Consider the following 23,583-nt stretch of genomic DNA (forward strand, 5'->3'; position numbering starts at 1 on the left):
TTTCTATAGAATCAAAAGATTTATTTTTCATAGTGATTCACACTTTACTATAGGTAATGCCATTAGAACTGGATTAAATAATAAGGCCCTTTACTGTGCCACTGACAGTAAATCCAGAGGTAAAGTACATCCACAAACGTGCCACATGTCCAAGCACACCCAGGGCTCAGCAAGGAGAATGACATCACTGTGCTTTAAACCTATCACAATGCACCCCCTGAGCACAGCCAGGCCCAGGCTGGCAGTAGGGAGGAAGTGGAGGGTAAGCTGTCAGGGGGCAACCAACAACGTCTTCCACAATGGCATGGAGTGGGCTGGAGGATACAACTGAGAATCAGTACCGAGAAGTAGAATAATAATATTTTGAAGTTTCATCTTCTTTTTGCCAAAATACTTCACCGTTGTCCCCAGCCTGAGTGCGACTGCTGGTTGCTGACTTGCTTTCGGGCTGATAGCTCTGGCTGGAAAGGAAGGCTGGCAAGGAGGGAGGGAGACGGTGTGGGACAGGGAAGGCCCGTGAGCTTGGAGGATTCGAGCCCAGGTCTCCAGTTCTGGAGCTCTTCCTCTATGCCAGTCTTTTACCAGAGCCTATATAATATACGGCCTCAGCGGTATTATTATTCCACTTTCACACATAATAAAACTGAGTCTCAGTGAGGTCTCATAACGTGTCCAAGGCCACAGAAATAGGAATCAGTGGCCCTATGGTTTGAATCCCTACAGTCTGACTCTGGGGTCCTGGCACTGACACACAGTCCTGACACTAGGAGGGTTTCTTTCAATGCGGTCTGGAGACGGCCTGCGTCAGACTTAATGGAGCACTTACAATGCAGATTCCTGGGCTCTAGGACAGCCATTCATCAGACTTGCTGTGGGCAGTGTTTTAGAGTAGGAAATTGAAGATCATTCCTCACACTGAAGTTTAAGAACAATTAAATGACCACCTATTACTTCCCATCTGTGTTCTGACCTTGGGCAAGTCACTGTTTCTCTTTGGACCTCAGTTTCCTCCCTTGTAAAAAGAGGATGAGTAAGGTCACTTTCGGCTCAAAAACTCTGATTCTGATTCTAATTCATTTTTTAAAAAATTTTTATTGGAGTATAGTTGCTTTGCAATGTTGTGTTAGTTTCTGCTGTACAGCAAAGTGAATCAGCTATACGTATACGTATATCCCCTCTTTTTTGGATTTCCTTCCCATTTAGATCACCACAGAGCACTGAGTAGAGTTCCCTGTGCTATGCAGTAGGTTCTCACTGGCTATCTATTTTATACATAGTGATTCTAATTCATTTTAAACCCAACCACCTGACTGAAGCCTGCCAACCTGCCTTTTTCCAGGTATCTCCTTATCTTTAAACGTTAGTGTTATTGAGATGATATTTTAAGTGTTACAGAATTTGTAGTTAGATGCACAAATATTCATAGAGTTTCCCTGGAAATCTGGATGCCCCTGAATGTGACATATTTGAAGTGCAGCCCTCCCTTAAGCCCAGGGTTAGGACTGAACAACCTCACTAGGTCTTCTCATATTCAAGATTTTTTTAATCTCTGATTTCTTAGTGCCACTAGAAATGAAACTCACTGATAATTTTAATTTCCCTTCTGAAAACACAATCTCATTTAGTGGACATCTTTCAAAGGTTTAAACCAGGCATCCTACACCGGCCATGAGCTCGAACACATTTGGGGTTCTCTCTGGTTTCATTTTCTGAACTTTTTCTTGGAGAAAGGGAAGCAAAAACTAGGGCATTGGCCAAACAAGTCCGGCCACTCAGTGAATAGGTTTCCAGATAAGAATGACCTGAAGGACTTCCCATGGGCGTGAGGGAAATCGCATACGCCATCCAGAGAAGAGGACCAGGAAATCACTTCTTGTTTTCAAACAGCGGCTAGCCATCGGGGATGGCCCTGTGAGGCTCGGAGGACCACGGCAGGAAGGCACTGGTCAGCAGCGAGACTAAGCTCGGCTTGGAGCTGCCGGACCTGCCTGAGCCCTCCCGATGAGTCCTGCTTGACTCTCCCTTCACCGATCATGAGGCTGTGGGGTGAATGGCCTCGTAGTGGAGACCTGGAAGTTTGTTAGACGTCTGATCAGAGCAGGAGCCGGCCTGGGACAACGGTGCTGGGCAGGTAACAGGCATTTCTCCTAATGGGGGTCTGTCTCCCTTTGTAGCAAGACCTCAGGGGCAGCTAGGTCACTCTGACACTCCTTTAAGGCATCTTTTAGTTACGACCCTCTGCCTGATTTTCTTTTCTGTAGCTGTGACATGTATGTTGGGAGCACAAAGGATGTCTGGTCAAGGGCATTTTGCATGCAGGCTGTTGGTTACGTTGGTGAGACTGCGTTTAGGGAGACTGAGTGTCAGGCAGTGAGCTGGGATGCTTTTAGGATTTCCTCTAAAATAAAAAAAGCTTTCCTTTTCTTTTTCTTTCTTTTTAATGAGTTATCCCATCCCTGAGCCGGAAAATACCGTAAAGACCAGAGCATTTTTGAACTGCTATGTGAGTGTTTCCATGCCAGGCAGCAGGGGAGGCCACCCCGAGTGTAGCAGGAGGGCCATGGGTATCCTCAGGTCCCAGGCAGTCCTGGGAATGTGAAATGTAAGATGCTGCCCCACCCACACTGAGGGGAAAGGGGTTTGCAAGTCAGCGCTGGGAAGGATGTCAAGAAAAGTGCTGGGATCAAGAGCAGGCAGGCTTGTCTCGAGTGTTCTAGAAGGAAGGAAATGCCGTATGATGTGTGGTTTGCTTAAACCATTTTTTTTTTTTAACATCTTTATTGGAGTATAATTGCTTTGCAACGTGTTAGTTTCTGCCGTACAACAAAGTGAATCAGCTATACGTGCACGTATATCCCCATATCCCCTCCCTCTTGCGTCTCCTTCCCACCCTCCCTATCCCACCCCTCTAGGTGGACACAGAGCACGGAGCTGTTCTCCCTGTGCTATGAGGCTGCTTCCCACTAGCTATTTTACACTCATGCCACTCTCTCACTTCGTCCCAGCTTACCCTTCCCCCTCCCCGTGTCCTCAAGTTCATTCTCTATGTTTGCGTCTTTATTCTTGTCCTGCCCCTAGGTTCTTCAGAACCTTTTTTTTTCTAGATTCCATATCTATGTGTTAGCATACGGTATTTGTTTTTCTCTTTCTGACTTACTTCACTCTGTATGACAGACTCTAGGTCCATCCACCTCACTACAAATAACTCAATTTCGTTTCTTTTTATGGCTGAGTAATATTCTGTTGTATATATGTGCCACATCTTCTTTATCCATTCATCAGTCGATGGACATTTAGGTTGCTTCCATGTCCTAGCTATTGTAAATAGAGCTGCAGTGAACACTGTGGTACATGACTCGTTTTGAATTATGGTTTTCTCAGGGTATATGCCCAGTAGTGGGATTGCTGTGTCATATGGTAGTTCTATTTTTAGTTTTTTAAGGAACCTCCATACTGTTCTCCATAGTGGCTGTATCAACTTACATTCCCACCAACAGTGCAAGAGGGTTCCCTTTTCTCCACACCCTCTCCAGCATTTATTGTTTGTAGATTTTTTGAGGATGGCCATTCTGACCAGTGTGAGGTGATACCTCACTGTAGTTTTGATTTGCATTTCTCTAATGATGAGTGATGTTGGGCGTCCTTTCATGTGTTTGCTGGCAATCTGTGTATCTTCTGTGGAGGAATGTCTACGTAGGTCTTCTGCCCATGTTTGGGTTTAAACCATGTTTTCTTGTACTTTGTAGAAAGCCAGGCCACACCACTTCACTGCAGCCCAGTTTTTGCCTTCATAACGGGCTAATGTTTGGGGCCTTTCATTTTTGAATTACACAAGTAATGCATGACTATATTCGTACTGTAATAGACTATGTCTAACAATTTTTCAAGCCCTGCACACCCGATATGCATTAGTTTTTTCCCCTCCCCAAAGTTATCCCAGCAGTTGTTTGCTGTGTGTATTACCAGTTAAATGACTTATTTTTCTGTCTTCCCAGCTCTTAGGACAAGTCAGGGCACGTAGGAGTACAAGAAATTCTCATTGTCAGATCCATGTATTGGTCTTTAACAATACCTTCCTCTCACTGGAAAGAAAAAATAATACATGGGGAATGTGAACAGCTCTTTTAATATTTAGAAAATTTGAAAGAGTTTTATTCACTTTCAGCATTATTATTTTTGTGTTGGTTTTGGCTTTGGCAACTAATAGTATTCATAACAATTTCCCAGGGATTAGATTCTAGATTTTTCAACTAGTAGTTTGGGCTTCTCTCCTGAAGGCCATCAAAGGCATTCTGTTCTGGAAAATAAAAGAAAAGAAAATTAATCGGATAGATAGATGAATGGATGGATGGATAGATAGATAGATAGGTAGATGATAGTTAGCCAGCTAGATTAAGTGGTTGGCTCTGCAAAAATGTGGAGAGGGTGGGAGAGATTCCCTTTTTATTTAATGGATAATAGTTGGGTTTAACAGATGGGTTCATTTTCTATTTCTTTTAGCTTTCTGTAAAAAGGTGACCTTTTATTTTTTTCTTTCCATACATTATTATGAGACAAGTGAACAAGAAAAAAACACTGTGAACAAGTCGATATGGGTCATGGAGAGAGGATCTGGAATGAAGTTGAGTGAGCAATGTCAAGTCCAAGAATAATCACAAAGTACTTTCAGCTGCTATTTGGCATTTTCTTGCCCTTCCCAAGGTTTGTCTACTCCAAACTAGAGGGCCAGTTGGCCCTGCTGATTTTGGACATTCTCTGGTGCTTTCTTGACCATCCTGTTAAATTCACCTGCCTTGACTCTTTCTCGGGGTAATTCAATTAATCATTTCACCCTGCTGCACAGTGCTAGCCCCTGATAGAGACCTCCTCATCCTTTTCCATGTCATAGGTAAAGCAGGTAGCTTGTTCCCATTTTATGGAATACAAAAATGAGAGGCTCAGAGGTTTCGTTGTTTGCTCAGCATCTCTCAATTAGTCTTTTGGGGGCACTGAAATAAGAAGAAGCCCAGATCTCTGCCTTTCCAACATAAGGACAAAAGTCATGTGGAATAGAAAATGAATGTGATTGGCTAGATTCTATCAACTTGGTAGCAGCATGGATTCCCAGTTGTGCTGGAAGTCTGTAGACAGATTAAGCTATTGCCTGGTCCAGATTTTAGCAGATTCTAATGCCTGCTGTCCATTGGTATCACCCCCAGAAACTTAACAAGAAGAAAACAATGCCCAGACACTTCCCTGGAACAACTGAGTCAGAATCTCCGGGGAAAGGGCTCGGGCATGGTTTTTTGTTTGGTTCGTTTGTTTTTAAACCTCCAAAGTGATTCTGTTACGCAGTGAGGGTTGAGAACCACTGAGTCCAAACTGTAAGAGATAAAGTCTAAATTGAGAAGCAGAAGTGATACCGCTTCATGGAGCCGAGAAGTTGGGACCAGAAGTGCCAGCAGCTGTGAACATCATGTATTAGGATTCTGGCGGCTCCTATTTATGAGAGGAACAACCCCCTCTCATGTCTGCAGGTGAGAATGAAGAGGCATCTCCACTCCCCAGACAATGGCACTGCCTTTCAAGTTTAAATCAGAGCAACCCCACTGGCTTCCCTGCAGATTCACTGGCTCCCTGTTACTTGCAGAGTTTACAAAATCAGATGAAATGTTTTAGGTAAACAGGACGTGCTCTTCTACCGCCAAATGACTACGGGGGTGGGGGTCATCTATTCTACTCAATGTCATTTTAACATGTGTCTCAGTTCCCAGAAAAAGAAATACTAATTATCCTTTGCATGATCCGCCACTTTCTGGATGGATAGACAATAATTCAGAGCTGTTTGTTTTTTTTTTTAATAGATTTTATTTATTTACTTATTTATTTTTGGCTGCGTTGGGTCTTCATTGTTGCGCGCGGGCTTTTCTGTAGTTGCAGCGAGCGGGGGCTACTCTTCGTTGTGGTTCGCAGGCTTCTCATTGCAGTGGCTTCTTTTGTTTCAGAGCACGGGCTCTAGATGCACGGTCTTCAGTAGTTGTGGCACGCAGGCTCAGTAGTTGTGGCTCAGGGGCTTAGTTGCTCCGCGGCATGTGGGATCTTCCTGGACCAGGGATCAAACCTGTGTTCCCTGCATTGGCAGGCAGATTCTTAACCACTGCACCACCAGGGAATCCCCAGAGCTGTATTTTAATCAGAAGATGTGTCCCTAGAAACTTCCTCGCTGACATTTCTCAGTATAATCCAAATTAGTATCACTCATCACTGTAATTTTTGTCTCCTTTATAAGGAGCACTGGGTGGGTGGGGGGGCCCTCTCAGCCTCAGTTTCCCCAGGTCCTGAGAGTCTCAACACAGAGTAGGTGCTGCAGGAAGGCTTGTTGGGTTAAATATCTGTGTTGACTGCGGAGGCGCTATGAATTCACACGTTATTTACCAGCTCAGCATTTCAACTCACATTGTCTGATTCTAGTGATGATGGTTAAAATAACTGGAGTCTTGCCTATTTCCTAAAAGATAATCACGAAGGTGAAACCTTTAAAGTCACAGCTTAGTGGAAGCATTTACGTTGATAGGTGTGCAAAGAGCTGTGGAATTACAAAGACAGAGAATCCTTTCCTTTAATCAGCTTATACTCGGAATGGGAGGCAAGGCACAGGCCTTGGGAATTTTAATAATAACAGGTGATATTTACTGAGTATTTATTATGTGCCAGGCACTGTGTTCAGTGCTTTACAAAGACTGTTAAGTCATATAGTTATTCCAATAATCCAATACCTCAGGTACTATTATAATACCTACTTTATAGACAAAAGGACACACAATTTTAAATAAGTTGCCCGAGGCACACAAAGCTGGCAAGTAGTGAAGTTGGGATTCCAGCTCAGGCAGTCTGACTTACCAGTCCAGAGGCCTAATTACTATGCTGTGCTCCAAAAACCACAATAGTGCTGCAAAAAAATCCAAATGCCAGAGCCAGCAGAGTAGCGGAGGAGAGAAATGCAGTGTGTTCCAAAGAATGATGTATCTCTCTCGAAAAGACAAGAAAAGAGGCATGTGCTATAAAGGGTAAGAGCTCAGATTCGGCAACAGACTTGGCTACATACTGTGTGACTTGGGGTGTGTGATTTAATTTACCGAAGTCTCAGTTTCTCCATCAGTAAAATGGGGATATTGCTACTTCAAACAATATAGGATTTAAGGATTAAATGAGCCTAGTACATACAGAGTGCTTAGTCTAATGCCAGCATATAGCGAGGGCTTGATAAATGATAGCAATTGTTGTTACTAAGGGAATAAGCAAGACCTGAAATAATGAGTAAATCTCAGAAGGGAGGAATGGGTCATTTCAGCTGCCAAGAATAGTGTGAGAAGAAGCTAAGAGGTAGCAATCCATTCAACGAATATTTGTTGTTCATATTTAGGACACATTTTGCAAAAAAAGGTACAATAAAAGCTTGTGAGTAGGTCAGCCTGTTCTGTATCCAAGTGTCATGGAAGAAAAATGTAGCAGGGCTGGGGTTTTCCTTAGGTGGCGGTGACCATGCTTGCCAGGTGAATCAGCCCAAATATTCTCTGGGCATTTGAGAATGTTCAGAGTACTTGAATGTGGTACAGTAGCAATCTATGAAAAATAGTGTTCTAGGCAAATGAATCAGCTGATGGTACTGGATATTGGACAGGGAGGAAAGGAGGGAGGGTTCAGGAGATTGCTGCAGTCATCCCGGTGATAATGATAATGATGAGATAGTAATGTCCACACCAATATGGAGGCCGAGGAAAAGAAAACATGGCAGTGGAGGTATTTACAGGACTTAGCAAATGGTTGCATTGCTCCTCCCACTCCTGCCCTGGATTCTTGTAACCAGGAATACCTGTGGGGTTGTGAGTCTGTGAAACTGAAGAATGAAGCCAGCAGCTGGCAAACCTGGGAAGAGGTGGGTTAGGAGAGAAGAGACACATTAGTTCTGGATGAGCTGAATTTAGACCCAGGTGGAAATAGTCCAGTTGGAAAGATGCTCCTAATATTTAGCAAAGAGATCAAGGTGGAAATAAAGTTTGGGGACTTTTCATGTAAATTGATAATTAAAACTATAGATGTGGACAAGCTCCCTAAGAGAAAGGGTGTCAAGGGAGATCATCCAAGGACCCAGGGGAGGTTTGGAGGGCCTACAGTGAGACAGTGTAGGATGAGGAGGATGGAATCATAGGAGGAGAGAAAGGAACAAAGACTGGAGCGAGGAGAGACCCCAGGGGCAAAGAGGGGGCTGTGAAGGAGGAGGTATTAAGTGTGGTCAGAAACCAACAAGAAACCAGGGAGGACGAGCGCTAGTGAAGAATGTCACACTTTAGAAAATACTTTTTTTTTTAAAAACATCTTTATTAGAGTATAATTGCTTTACAATGGTGTGTCAGTTTCTGCTTTATAACAAACTGAATCAGTTATACATATACATATGTCCCCACATCTCTTCCCTCTTGCATCTCCCTCCCTCCCACCCTCCCTATCCCACCCCTCTAGGTGGTCACAAAGCACCGAGCTGATCTCCCTGTGCTATGCGGCTGCTTCCCACTAGCTATCTATTTTACGTTTGGTAGTGTATATATGTCCATGCCACTCTCTCGCTTTGTCCCAGCTTACCCTTTAGAAAATACTTTTCATAATAAGTTGAGGGCTAAAGTCAGACTATCCAGATTAAGGAAATTTTGGAATGGCCATGACTTCTCAGGCTTCTGTATTTGGGGGGAAAAATGATACTTTTTTCATTTTAAGTAGCACACATACATACATTATTCTTAAAGTCTAACAAAATGGAAATTTAAGAGAAGTGAAGTCACTGGCTAGGGACACCCATGCCTGATGTCAGAGATATGGAGTGAATGGGGGCTGGGAAAGGAGGGAACACAGAGGGCTAAGATGGCCCTGCCAAACATTAAAACGTTGGAATAATTGCAACCACAAGGTAGATAAATAACTGCTGCCCCGGGGGCCCTGGAGTGTCCGGAGTGCCCCCTCCCACCTCTGCCTCAGTCACCCAGTTGCTTGCCTTGGACCCTTGCACAGACCTCCCCACTAACTGGCAATGAGGGCCCTGAGGCCCCTCCTCTTGCAGCGACCGGGGACTGCTCTGATTGGTCCACTATTGTTGTTAGTAGAATACTCAGTATTATTTTGAATCTCACGTCGTAAAGAGTAGAACCACAGAACTGTAAAGGTTTGGACCAACACCCAAGCCCCCTGAGGCTCTATACAGCCTGGCAGCCAACCCCAGGGCCACCCTCCATGGCAGTCGAAATGCATTGTTTTGCCAGGGCTTAGGGAAACCCCTCCACGTGGTAAATGAAAGTAGCAAGATGGTTGAGATAAGAGCAGAGTTAGGAACTTAATGTTTTCATGGAGATGGCAATCTCTTGCTCAAAGGTTAAAATCCTCCTGTGATTTACAAGGAAAGAAGGATAAAAGGTTATCAATGCCACACACATGTGCAGTGTGTTTTAGAAAACTTGACCCCATTGTGTACAAACAAATGTTCCTCTGTAATCTGATAGGACTGAGCTACCCTGACACAATGCTACTGCAGGACTTTATTTTAAGGCAAAGGAAAATTAAATAGAAAAAAAAAAATGTCAAGGCAGTTCTTTCATTGGTATTGTGTTTCGTGTTTGTGTTAAATAAATATTTAGCTTATAGTTCTGCATGTGTGACGGATGAATCATCTCATTAGATAAGGTCAGCAAAGGTAAGTTTTATCACTTCTGTGTTTGAAAATACAGATCTGTGAAGGCGGGCTCTTAAAGTAGCCCTTGAGGACTTTTAATCTGCACTTCTGCAATTCAGGAGAGAGGTTATTGATGACATCCTGTCTTAATTGCAGCCCTGAGCAAAGAATAATAATCTCAGTCAAATTTGCAATGGAAGTCCTGAAATTTCGTGCTACCATTCATCATCTGCCATCAAGAGGAACTCTGCTTTGAATTATTCTCTAGTAGTAGTATAATGTAGTATGTGCCCCAGAACATAGGGAACAGGGCATAGGAAGATATACCATTGGCTTTTTCAAAGGATACAATACCTGTCCAGTTAGTCACACACAGGCCAAGGGTTAGTAAGATGCATGGCTTCCCCTGTTAGTGTCCTAACATGCAATGCAATTCTTCCTTTCTTAAAAAGAAAGCCACGCATATCACATCACCTTCTGTGCATGACACAGAAACCAAGCAGTTTACCTATGGGAAGAATCGCTACTCTCTCTCCTCCACTTTTTAACCAAACATCTTGAGTTTTATGTGCCCACCATATTCACAAGTCCTGACCTCCCATTTATAGCTGAACAGAGCAGGGAATCTCCAACCAGGAGACAGTCGTTTGCCTGAGCATTAAAGGGTGGATAGAATTTGAATCTGTGGTGATTATGTTGAGGTGAAGGGGCAGGAAAAAAAAGGGAGATCAAGAAACCAAGTAAATGATGACAGGATTACTTTGGTTTTGCCAAACACTGAAAGATAGTTTGACCATAATAACTACCCTTCCCCACTCCCAGGATTAAGTCTTAAAGATTAATGTTCATATTATTACTTCTGCATGAACACTGGGAAATCTCTTGCACTATTTTAAATTATGAAAAAGCAACCAGCTACAGTAGTGAAAATATGATAGATGCTTATGAAATAAGCCAGCTCCAGGTCACTAGGGCCTTCAGCATCAGCAAAAGCCATTGCCTTTGTTCCGAAAGCAACTGGGACCTGAACAGAGGTAACACATGAGAAGAGCACTTCCAGAAGGTCAATCTTGCATCTACATAGGTGATGGGCAGAGAGGAAAAGAATCCAGCCATCGCAGTGGTGCATGTGAGGGGCAGTGAAGGCCTGGACTGTGTAGTCAACCAGAGATGGGAGAGAGAAGTGCAAGAGATAGTTTCGATTAGGCTCAGAAGCCTAAGTGAGGTTACAATGGATTTGAAATAATTGTGAGAAATTTTAGACTCTTTGAACAGTATTGGCACCTTCAGAGGCCAATTCCTCGACCCCAAATTTGAAATCACCAGGGGACATCAGCTCCCTGGCTTTGCTGAAAAGAAAACTGAGACTCAGAGAGGTGAAGTGACTTGCCCCAGTTCACAAACCAATCAGTGCCAAAGTGAGGCTAGAATTCAGTTGCCTGGTCTAAGGTCCATATAGAGAAAGTTTTTCATTTATTCTCATTGATATCCCACTGAGAAGATCTCATAGGCCAAATGGTACCTTTTCCCAATGGAATAGATTGCAAAATTTATAATTTTGTCACTACCACATATCAACTGTGCAATCTTGGTGAGCTACTCATCCTTCTAACCTTCCATTTCCATTTTTGAATATGGAATAATTAGGGATAATTTAGTGGTATCATAGGATCATTGAGAGGGTTAAATGACATAATCCTTGGAGAGAGTTTAGCACCATGCCTGAAACAGATCCAGTAAATGACAGGGATCTGTCACCATCAGCATTACCATCATCATCACCATCATCATCACCATCATCACCATCATCATCACCATCAGCATCATCATCACCATCAGCATCATCACCATCATCATTGCTGATAATTATTCTCCACCATCCTATCACAAACAACTTGTCTGACTGTAGGACAACATTATTATCTATTGATAGAATTTTAAGAATCCTTGGTTGAGCTCTTCAGTCTTGACTGACTCAACGCCTAGCTGCCCTTGAGACACATAGCCCTTACCAAGCCCTAGTTTTCTCATCTAAAAAACTAAGAGGTGTGTGTGTGTGTGTTAGTGTGTGTTAGTGTGTGTGTGTGTGTGTGTGTGTGTGTGTATTTGTAGAGGGCTGGCAAGAGTGCTTGAACTAGAGATGAATTCTCATTTGTCTTTCAGTTTTAAACTGTGTATGTTTTATGCTCTATTCAGACACACCAATAATCCATTTTTCAATTTTCATAAAAAACATTCCCAGAATAAATAGTAAATACTGGGCAGCAGACCAGAGGGCCACACTCACACTTTTTGAGTGATAAAAAATAAAAAGAGGTATCATTTTTATTGAATTCTGTATTAGTTTGCTAGGAGCACTGTAATAAAGTCCTACAGATTGGATAGCTTAAACAACAGAAATTTATTTTCTCACAATTCTGGAGCTTGGAGGTCCGAAATCAACCAATTGCCATTGGTTGGTAATTCTGCCAACCAATGTTGGCAGAATTGGTTTCTTCAGAAGCCTCTCTCCTTGGCTTGTAGATGCTGTCTTCCTCTGGTGTCTTCATGTGGTCATTCCTCTGCATGGGTCTGTGTCCTAATCTCCTCCTCTTATATGGTCACTGGTCATATTGGATTAGGGCCCCACCCATATGACCTCATTTTGATGCAATGACCTCTTTAAAGACCCTGTCTCCAAATAAGGTCACATTCTGAGCTGCTGGGGGGTTGGAATTCAACATATTAATTTTGGAGGACACAATTCAGCCCTTAACAAATTCAGCTGTGACCAGACTTTTTGTGCTTCGTGGACATGGTCTCTAATCTTTACAACAATGCTGCAAAGCAGGTACCGTGATCCCCATTATTCACATCAGGAAACTGAGGCTCCACGGGGCTAAGCGTCTCATCAACAGTTACTAAGTGATGGAGCTGGAATCAGAACATAGGCCCGTTTTGCATCAAAGCTAGTGCTCTTTCCACTACAGTCTATTATAGGAAGGAGAGAATCACTGGACCCCTAATGTCATTACATTCATTTCCTTTCCAAGTCAGAGCGAAAAATAGCTCTGCCTTCTCTGTTGATGGTGATTGCTCAGGAGAGCAATGCACTCCCAGGGACCATGGCCGAGCCTTCATCACAGTGATTGGACAAGCTGACCAAGGCAACGTCCACAAGGAGTTCAAGGGACAGCTAAACATCGCCCTTTGGGCTGCTTTGTTCCCTTTAAACAGAGACAAGGGCCTCTGCTTATGCTCTTCTCCTTTGCCTGGGATTCTCTTTTCTTGCCCCGTTATACATTAAAACATTGCCCATCCTTCAGGGTCTGGCTGGCGACCTCGGTCACTCCCAAACTCACCCAACTTCCCCCTGTCCAACTTCCCCCAGTCATCTCATCCCTTCACACTGTAGCTCACTTTGGAGACAGGCCAAGTTGGGGGCGATTGTCACTCTGTTACTTACTAGCTGGGCGGCCTGGGTCAGTTCGGTAACCCCTCTGAGAGCCTTCACGTTCTCATCTATGAATTAGGATTAAAACACCTACCTCACAGGCTTATTGTGAGAGGCAAATTAAATGAATGAACATATTAATTGCACTGAGGGCTGTGCCTGGTACCTAGTAGGCATTTAGTAAATAGCGTCTTTTAAGCTTACATTTTTTCTTCCAGTCTCTGTTTCATGCCTTCCCGATGAGATTGAGAACTTCCTAGGGACAAGGACCATGTCAATTCATGAATGCGTAGCACGAATTTAGGCCTACAGAAAGTTCTCATTGTTTGTTGGTTCATAATTGTGCACCATGATTGATTCTACATGAGATATATAATACAACCTCAAATAACAGACTTGGCTGCTTAATTGCATCAAAAACTATTGGGTAGATCACATTTGAGTCCATACTCCCATGGAACCATTCATTCATCCACCATTGATTGACTGCCTCCTAAATGCATCCCCCTTAAGATTCTGTTTCTACGTAGTTTCTTTAGTAGACAGAGGACTATAGGCTGGTGATGGAAAGTGACAGGAGTGTGGATAGAGCAATGGGATGCTGAAAACGTGGACCTGCAGACCTCAAACCTCCCTCTGCATCAGAAACAGCTGGGACAGATACAGATGCTCAGCTCCCTACCCTGCCAGAAATGCTAATTCAGTTGGTCTGGCATGATATTAAAACAACAAATCAACCAATGAAAAGAGGAGAAAAAAACAAGAGAAATTCCCCAGGTACTTGTTCTGATGTGCAGCCAGGGATAAGAACCATTTAAGCAGATGATGCTCAGATACTCCAGAGAACTTCCTTCCAGGGTGGTGGTACCCAGGCAATGTTAAGGGGAAGGGCTGTGCTCAGGGACCAAGCCAGGGGCAGAGCCCCGGACTGCAGGAAGGACGAGGCACCTGGGCAGAGGCTGATCAAATGTGGCCTTGCTTTCACCTCTTGCCTTCCTTCTCCCCAGGAGGAGCCAAGGAGAGTATCGAGGCTGGGGTCCCCAGGGGAGAGGGGCCGAGAACACCAGAGAGCACAGGAGGGCAGAGCTGTGTAGAGCTTAGGAAATCATTTCCAGAACGAGTCTCACGATTGCCCTATTTATACGGAGATTGGAATCATAAATTGATGATGACATTGGGTCATCAGACCACACAGATGTGGCCATTTCAAGAACAGCCTTCTCAACTTGCAAGGTGTACAAGACTCTTGACTCCTCCTCCCACCCCCTCGATCAAATCACGGCAGCTCAGGGCTGATGAAGGGTTTCCTGGAGACCAGTTGATTTGAAACACTGGTTGTTTCGAAGATTTGGGAGAACTGTTCCCTGATGTGTTTCAGGTCAGTTTCACAATGAATGTTCCTGGTGCACATCCCTCCAAAAGAGAATGTTGTTAAAGACTGCTCCAAGGAACGCAGACCCTCATCCTCCAAGTGCAGTGATGCTGAGAATCTTGGCGACTTCCTCCCAGCATATGAGACATATGATGTCAGGGTGCTTGATTTCCCTCCCCCTCTCTTCTAACTTCACAGACAGGAAAACAAGAGTCTGAGGAGCCAGGAAGTTGCTCATCACCCCAGGGTTACTACTGAGCATGAGGTCATATCTCCCAGCTTTTTCTAAGATACAGCGGGCTCATATAGGTTGGTGAGTTTTAGTAGACAGTGTCCAGAATTTATAATTTAAAAGGAGAAAGAAATTGGAAATGACATCAGATATTTTTCTTTCCCTTTCTGCCTCTGCTTGTCTCTGAGTTTCTTAGTTGTGGTCTGCCATTTACTCCAGGAATTTGGAATAAATATAAACTTCTCAGGGATTTACAATTAAAGGGGCCCTACTGAAGATATATTGCCTTGACGTGGGGTGCTACTCTGGGCTTTTCGTTGGATGGATTTGGATTCTCTTCCCCGTTAGCCAAGTTAAACAGCCTCCACTAGCTTCCTCACTGACGAGAACAGCTGGACGGTTACTGAGACATTATTGATATAGGTGAGAATAGTGTGTCTTCAGAAGGCTCTCCCCAAACATAGCAGGAGCCCTAAAAACTGAACTGATCTTCAGCTGGTATCACTGTTCAGATTGGTCAGGCTCGCGCCATATTGGTTGTCAAATATTTTTCATATTACCTCTCCCTCAAAATGATGGCCTTCTTCCTTCAAGTGGAGGACCCGCCCTTCACCCTTACCATGTAACTGATGACTGTATGTAGCTGTTATCTTTCTTCTGTATCCAGAGAACATCCCCTGCCCACAGTGCAGCCCTTCCAACATCCGTATTTCTACTGAATTGTGATTTTGTGGCCACAAAATAGGTCAACAGAGAAAAGGATGTCAATTTCATCAAGAACTATGTCCAGGGAGGCTGGGGGAAGATGGGGACAGTGGACAGTATTGGCCAGTGGCTATTATACAAAAGGAACAGACATGACCATTTAGGTTGTGACCATTTATTTGGTCATTATCATGACCAAGATAATCCTTGCTAACTCTGACAAAGGCCAACATTGGGAAATGAGAGAAAGATGTGGAGTCAGCTTGAATTCCTTTAATACCTGAGTCCCTCCGTGGCTGTCACGTACTAAGGGAGGCTCATTAACTATTCAGTTACCAACTCTCGTCTCCTTGCCTCAAAATGGAACCAGCCAATACAGTGCACTAAGTCAATGCCTAAAAAGATTAAATTCCCTCCAAAATACCCGATTCATCCCCAAAACAGCTGTTCTCCCCAGGCTAAATCAGCCTGCTCCACGCTCACAAAAGCCTACTCCCTTCAACAAGGAATGAGTGGTTATGTTTTCCCTGCAGTAGATGCATCTGGTCTTAAATATATATTCCTGTTACCCAAATTGCAAAGCATTTTCCAAAAGCCGTTGCGTTGTAGAATTTTAAAAATGTATTTGATTGCCAGATCTGCAAATTGGGTCAGTTTTCCAGGGCCTTATTCTTCCTTCTTTTCCACTGGGGAAGAGGAAAAGGAGGCAGCGACAGCTGGTGATTGAAACACAATCCTCCCTGGCATGTAAGTCTTGGCTATCTCTCCGTGTGTTATCCGGGCCAGGTCCCCTGGTGCCCCCGGCAACGCCTGGACCAAGGGCTGTCCTTCTTGATGGCTGCCCTCTGGATTCCACTAAGGTCAGGGTGAAACCATTGCAGCCGGCATCCCTGGAGCTCTGCATGGCTTTTAGTCACATCTGAGCCTCAGAGAAGTCTGTGAGAGAATTAGAGGAGGTCTAAGTATCCCCATTTAGTAGATGAGCAAACTGGATACAGAGAAGTGTCAAGGATGCAATTAGTTTGTAGTCATCCTGGATCCTAACCCGTATCTCCGTAGTCAAGTATTCTTTTCACAAAAACACATGGACATAAACATGTCAGTAAGGAAAGGGATCTACACAAAGTAGTGTGTCGTGGTCCTCAGACCCATGAGAGGTGGGATTATTCCACGTGATACTCTAACTTTCAAATGCAACAATGATTAATCTGGTCGCTGAAAAACTTTGTTTTCATTACCAGCGTTGCAAAGAGATAGCTATAAAAAATCAATATATTGAGATATATTATATATCAATATTCCATATTATACACTCTAAAAATCTCTAAAATACAGCTTGTATTTTTATGACTAAGTCCAGGATTTTTCATACTAATGGGTCATAGCCCATTAATGTGGGTCATAAAGTCAATGTAATGGTTTACTGCCAGAATTAAAAGAAAAAAATAGTGTAAGATAATAGAATAGAATTGAAAATATCAGAGTGTGTTGCACATAGCAAAGGGAAGTACTGTTCTCTGAATCCTTTTGTTCATATGCTGTGTACTGAACCACAAGGTTAAAAGTATTTTGTACTGAGTAGTCTTTCCCTTTTTCTTGCTTTCCCTCTCTTTCCTCTTTCACCTTTCTCTTTCCTTCTCTCTCTCCTTCTCTATGTCTCTAGGAAAGGTACCCAAACATCTGCCATCTTTGTCCTGTTTGCAGGTACCATCGCCAGCCCTCCCAACCCCCATCCTTCCTAAAATCATCCTTCCCTCACCCGGGGTCTGGAGCAGACACTGTTCTCTACAGTTGATGTATTTATGCTCTTTCCTTTCTCCCCTTCACTGAAAAGGTCCTTTTGTAGTGCAAACTTTGAGACAGGGTTTGCTAGTTCTTTCTGTGGTTGATAAATGAATTACTGTATCTCTAAACCATCTTATTTCCATTTCAGACAAGGCAACTCAAACTTGAAGACATGAAATCCCTGAGGAGAACCACTTTGTGCTTCATGATTATTGTGATTGTTTCTTCCCAAGCTACACTGAACTTGAATTTCGAGTCTATTGTTTATCCTTCGGTGAGTAAATCCTGCTGTAAATGTCTGCTGTGAGTAAATGTCTGCTGTATTTTCCCTGTCACATTTTTCTGATTTCCTGGGAATGTCACAGACGGAAATTGCTTTAAACAGATGTTTAGGGTCTTTGAGAAAATGTCACAAATGGTGTGAGGGGGTGGTGAACATAAATGGATGTTAAGGTATCTACTGGGCTACAACTTGCCACACTCTGAAATCAGTGGTAGTGTCAAGGGAACATCCTCCTGGCTTCCCTCCTTAATGAATTTGCCACTTCTAGGCCTGAAGCTCCACCCTGTGAAACTGACAACAACACCTATAAAGCAGAGTTTGAGGACTGAGTGGGACCTATGTTCTCAAAGGATTCACTTGAACATGAGCATCAGACTAGAACACATTTCAAAAGGTGTTAATTTGTGTCTGTGTTATAATCACAGACTGATATAATTGAAAGGGCCATAGATATCATCCAAGCTTTTTGCTAACAAATTAGCCAGGTCGTTTACCTTTGGGAAGTTAATGGGAGTTTAGCTTAACTCAAGAGGGTGATAAGTACCCCCTTGTTCCTTGTGGGAATCCTTGGGATCTTCTTTCCTTAGGTTACTCCATGCACCAGAGACAGGGCGTGTTACTGGTTATGAAATCTCACGAGACTGATGTGATTCTCTCTGTGTCTCAGTTTTCTCATCTGTAAAATGATGAAAATAAGAGTATTGATTTACTGATCTTTATGAGAATTAAATTAGTTAATATTTATAAGATGCCTTAGAACTGTGCCTGATACTTTTTTTTAACATCTTTATTGGAGTATAATTACTTTACAGTGTTGTGTTAGTTTCTGCCGTACAACAAAGTGAGTCAGCTATATGTGCACATATATCCCCATATCCCCTCCCTCTTGTGTCTCCGTCCCACCCTCCCTATCCCACCCCTCTAGGTGGTCACAAAGCACCGAGCTGATCTCCCTGTGCTATGCGGCTGCTTCCCACTAGCTATCTATTTTACATTCATGCCACTTTCTCACTTCATCCCAGCTTACCCTTCCTCCTCCCTGTGTCCTCAAGTCCATTCTCTATGTCTGCAACTTTATTCCTGTCCTGCCCCAGTTTCTTCAGAACCATTTATTTTTACATTCCATATATACGTGTTAGCATATGGTATTTGTTTTTCTCTTTCTGACTTACTTCACTCTGTATGACAGACTCTAAGTCCATCCACCTCACTATAAATAACTCAATTTTCTTTCTTTTTATGGCTGAGTAATATTCCATTGTATATATGTGCCACATCTTCTTTATCCATTTATCTGTCGATGGACACTTAGGTTGCTTCCATGTCCTGGCTGTTGTAAATAGTGCTGCAACGAACATTGTGGTACATGACCCTTTTTGAGTTATGGTTTTCTCAGGGTATATGCCCAGTAGTGGGATTGCTGGGTCATATGGTAGTTCTATTTTTAGTTTTTTAAGGAACCTCCATACTGTTCTCTATAGTGGCTGTATCAATTTACATTCCTATCAGCAGTGCAAGAGGGTTCTCTTTTCTCCACACCCTCTCCAGCATTTATTGTTTGTAGATTTTTTGATGATGGCCATTCTGACCGGTGTGAGGTGATACCTCATTGTAATTTTGATTTGCATTTCTCTAATGATTAGTGATGTTGAGCATCCTTTCACGTGTTTGTTGGTAATCTGTATATCTTCTTTGGAGAAACGTCTATTTAGGTCTTCTGCCCATTTTCAGGCTGGGTTGTTTGTTTTTGTGATATTGAGCTGCATGAGCTGCTTGTATATTTTGGAGACTAACCCTTTGTCAGTTACTTCATTTTCAAATGTTTTCTCCCATTCTGAGGGTTGTCTTTTCATCTGGTTTATGGTTTCCTTTGCTGTGCCAAAGCTTTTAAGTTTCATTAGGTCCCATTTGTTTATTTTTGTTTTTATTTCCATTTCTCTAGGAGGTGGATCAAAAAGGATCTTGCTGTGATTTATGTCATAGAGTGTTCTGCCTATGTTTTCCTCTAAGAGTTTTATAGTGTCTGGTCTTACATTTAGGTCTCTAATCCATTTTGAGTTTATTTTTGTGTATGGTGTTAAGAAGTGTTCTAATTTCATTCTTTTACATGTAGCTGTCCATTTTTCCTAGCACCACTTATTGAAGAGACTGTCTTTTCTCCATTGTATATTCTTGCCTCCTTTATCAAAGATAAGGTGACCATAGGTGCGTGGGTTTATCTCTGGGCTTTCTATCCTGTTCCATTGATCTATATTTCTGTTTTTGTGCCAGTACCATACTATCTGGATTACTGTAGCTTTGTAGTATAGTCTGAAGTCAGGGAGCCTGATTCCTCCAGCTCTGTTTTTCCTTCTCAAGATTGCTTTGGCTATTCGGGGTCTTTTGGGTTTCCATACAAATTGTGAAATGTTTTGTTCTAGTTTTGTGAAAAATGCCATTGGTAGTTTGATAGGGATTGCATTGAATCTGTAGATTGCTTTGGGTAGTAGAGTCATTTTCACAATGTTGATTCTTCCAATCCAAGAACATGGTACATCTCTCCATCTGTTTGTATCATCTTTAATTTCTTTCATCAGTGTCTTATAGTTTTCTGCATAAAGGTCTTCTGTCTCCTTAGGTAGGTTTATTCTTAGGTATTTTATTCTTTTTGTTGCAATGGTAAATGGATGTGTTTCCTTAATTTCTCTTTCAGATTTTTCATCATTAGTGTATAGAAATGCAAGAGATTTCTGTGCATTAATTTTGTATCCTACTACTTTACCAGATTCATTGATTAGCTCTAGTAGTTTTCTGGTAACATCTTTAGAATTCTCTATGTATAGTATCATGTCATCTGCAAACAGTGACAGTTTTACTTCTTCTTTTCCAATTTGTATTCCTTTTATTTCTTTTTGTGCTCTGATTGCTGTGGCTAAAACTTCCAAAAGTATGTTGAATAATAGTGGTGAGAGTGGGCGACCTTGTCTTCTTCCTGATCTTAGTGCAAATGATTTCAGTTTTTCACCATTGAGAGTGATGTTGGCTGTGCGTTTGTCATTTATGGCCCTTATTATGTTAAGGTAAGTTCCCTCTATGCCTACTTTCTGGAGAGTTTTTATCATAAATGGGTGTTGAATTTTGTCGAAAGCTTTCTCTGCATCTATTGAGATGATCATATGGTTTTTCTCCTTCAATTTGTTAATATGGTGTATCACATTGATTGATTTGCGTATATTGAAGAATCCCTGCATTCCTGGGATAAACCCCACTTGATCATGGTGTATGATCCTTTTTATGTGCTGTTGGATTCTGTTCACTAGTATTTTGTTGAGGATTTTTGCATCTGTGTTGATCAGTGATATTGGCCTGTAGTTTTCTTTCTTTGTGACATCTTTGTCTGGTTTTGGTGTCAGGGTGATGGTGGCCTCGTAGAATGAGTTTGGGAGTGTTCCTCCCTCTGCTATATTTTGGAAGAGTTAGAAAAGGATAGGTGTTAGCTCTTCTCTAAATGTTTGATAGAATTCACCTGTGAAGCCATCTGGTCCTGGACTTTTGTTTGTTGGAAGATTTTTAATCACAGTCTCAATTTCATTGCTTGTGATTGGTCTGTTTATATTTTCTATTTCTTTCTGGTTCAGTCTCGGAAGGTTGTGCTTTTCTAAGAATTTGTCCATTTCTTCCAGGTTGTCCATTTTATTGGCATATAGTTGCTTGCAGTAATCTCTCATGATCCTTTGTATTTCTACAGTGTCAGTTGTTACTTCTCCTTTTTCATTTCTAATTCTATTGATTTGAGTCCTCCCTTTTTTTCTTGATGAGTCTGGCTAATGGTTTATCAATTTTGTTTATCTTCTCAAAGAACTAAAAGCTTTTAGTTTTATTGATCTTTGCTATTGTTTTCTTTGTTTCTATTTCATTTATTTCTGCTCTGATCTGTATGATTTCTTTCCTTCTGCTAACTTTGGGGTTTTTTTTGTTGTTGTTCTTTTTTCTCTAATTGCTTTAGTTGTAATGTTACGTTGTTTATTTGAGATGTTTCTTGTTTCTTGAGGTAGGATTGTAATGCTATAAACTTCCCTCTTAGAACTGCTTTTGATGCATCCCATAGGTTTTGGGTCGTCGTGTTTTCATTGTCATTTGTTTCTAGGTACTTTTTGATTTCCTCTTTGATTTCTTCATTGATCTCTTGGTTATTTCATAACATATTGTTTAGCCTCCATGGGTTTGTATTTTTTACAGTTTTTTTTCCTGTAATTGATATCTAGTCTCATAGCGTTGTGGTCAGAGAAGATACTTGATACAATTTCAATTTTCTTAAATTTACCAAGGCTTGATTTGTGACCCAAGATATGATCTATCCTGGAGAATGTTCCATGAACACTTGAGAAGAAAGTGTATTCTGTTGTTTTTGGATGGAATGTCCTATAAATATCAGTTAAGTCCATCTTGTTTAATGTGTCATTTAAAGCTTGTGTTTCCTTATTTATTTTCATTTTGGATGATCTGTCCATTGGTAAAGTGGGGTGTTAAAGTCTCCTACTATTATTGTGTTTCTGTCAGTTTCCCCTTTTATGGCTGTTAGCATTTGCTTTATGTATTGAGGTGCTCCTCTGTTGGGTGCATAAATATTTACAATTGTTATATCTTCTTCTTGGATTGATCCCTTGATCATTATGTAATGTCCTTCTTTGTCTCTTGTAATAGTCTTTATTTTAAAGTCTATTCTGTCTGATATGAGAATTGCTACTCCAGCTTAGTTTTGATTTCCATTTGCATGGAATATCTTTTTCCGCCCCCTTGCTTTCAGTCTGTATGCATCCCTAGGTCTGAAGTGGGTCTCTTGTAGACAGCATATATGCGGGTCTTGTTTTTGTATCCATTCAGCCAGTCTACGTCTTTTGGTTGGAGCATTTAATCCATATACATTTAAGGTAATTATCGATATGTATGTTCCTATTACCATTTTCTTAATTGTTTTGTGTTTGTTATTGTAGGTCTTTTCCTCCTCTTGTATTTCCTGCCTAGAGAAGTTCCTTTAGCAGTTGTTATAAAGCTGGTTTGGTGGTGCTGAATTCTCTTAGCTTTTGCTTGTCTGTAAAGATTTTAATTTATCCATCAAATCTGAATGAGATCCTTGCTGAGTAGAGTAATCTTGGTTGTAGGTTTCTCCCTTTCATCACTTTAAATATGTCCTGCCAGTCCCTTCTGGCTTGCAGAGTTTATGCTGAAAGATCAGCTGTTAACTTTATGGGGATTCCCGTGTATGTTATTTGTTGCTTTTCCCTTGCTGCTTTTTAATATTTTTCCTTGTACGTAATTTTTGATAGTTTGATTAATATGTGTCTTGGAGTGTTTCTCCTTGGATTTATCCTGTATGGGACTCTCTGAGTTTCCTGGACTTGATTATTTCCTTTCCTGTATTAGGGAAGTTTTCAACTATAATCTCTTCAAATATTTTCTCAGTTCCTTTCTTTTTCTCTTCTTCTTCTGAGACTCCAACATAATTCAAATGTTGGTGCGTTTAATGTTGTCCCAGGGGTCTCTGAGACTGTCCTCAATTCTTTTCATTTTTTTTTTTCTTTATTCTGCTCTGCGGTAGTTATTTCCACTATTTTATCTTCCAGGTCCCTTATCCGTTCTTCTGCCTCAGTTATTCTGCTATTGATTCCTTCTAGAGAATTTTTAATTTCATTTACTGTGTTTTTCATCATTGTTTGTTTGCTCTTTAGTTCTTCTAGGTCTTTGTTACACGTTTCTTGTATTTTCTCCATTCTATTTCTAAGATTTTGGATCATCTTTACTATCATTACTCTGGATTCTTTTTCAGGTAGACTACCTATTTCCTCTTCATTTGTTAGGTCTGGTGTGTTTTGACCCTACTCCTTCATCTGCTGTGTGTTTTTCTGTCTTCTCATTTTGCTTAACTTACTGTGTTTGGGGTCTCCTTTTCGCAGGCTGCACGTTAGTAGTTCCCGTTGTTTTTGGTGTCTGCCTCCAGTGGCTAAGGTTGGTTCAGTGGCTTGTGTAGGCTTCCTGGTGGAGGGGACTTGTGCCTGTGTTCTGGTGGATGAGGCTGGATCCTGTCTTTCTGGTGGGC

General features: G+C 41.8%; 1 protein-coding gene across 7 annotated transcripts in view; it reads left to right on the forward strand.

The window, feature by feature from the left end:
- Positions 1-23,583, forward strand: part of ADGRF5 (adhesion G protein-coupled receptor F5) — a 109,983-nt gene that overhangs the window by 34,707 nt on the left and 51,693 nt on the right. For 6 of the 7 annotated variants that reach the window (XM_059938549.1, XM_059938546.1, XM_059938547.1 and 3 more), the window contains exon 2: positions 17,373-17,498. In XM_059938549.1, the coding sequence (XP_059794532.1) occupies positions 17,373-17,498 (126 nt within the window). Of the gene's footprint in view, positions 1-1,846; positions 2,132-17,372; positions 17,499-23,583 lie in introns of those variants that run through there. The other variant, XM_059938551.1, reaches the window with a different exon arrangement.

This window comes from Balaenoptera ricei, chromosome 11, assembly GCF_028023285.1.
Source record: "Balaenoptera ricei isolate mBalRic1 chromosome 11, mBalRic1.hap2, whole genome shotgun sequence".
In the NCBI taxonomy this organism is placed as follows: domain Eukaryota; kingdom Metazoa; phylum Chordata; class Mammalia; order Artiodactyla; family Balaenopteridae; genus Balaenoptera; species Balaenoptera ricei.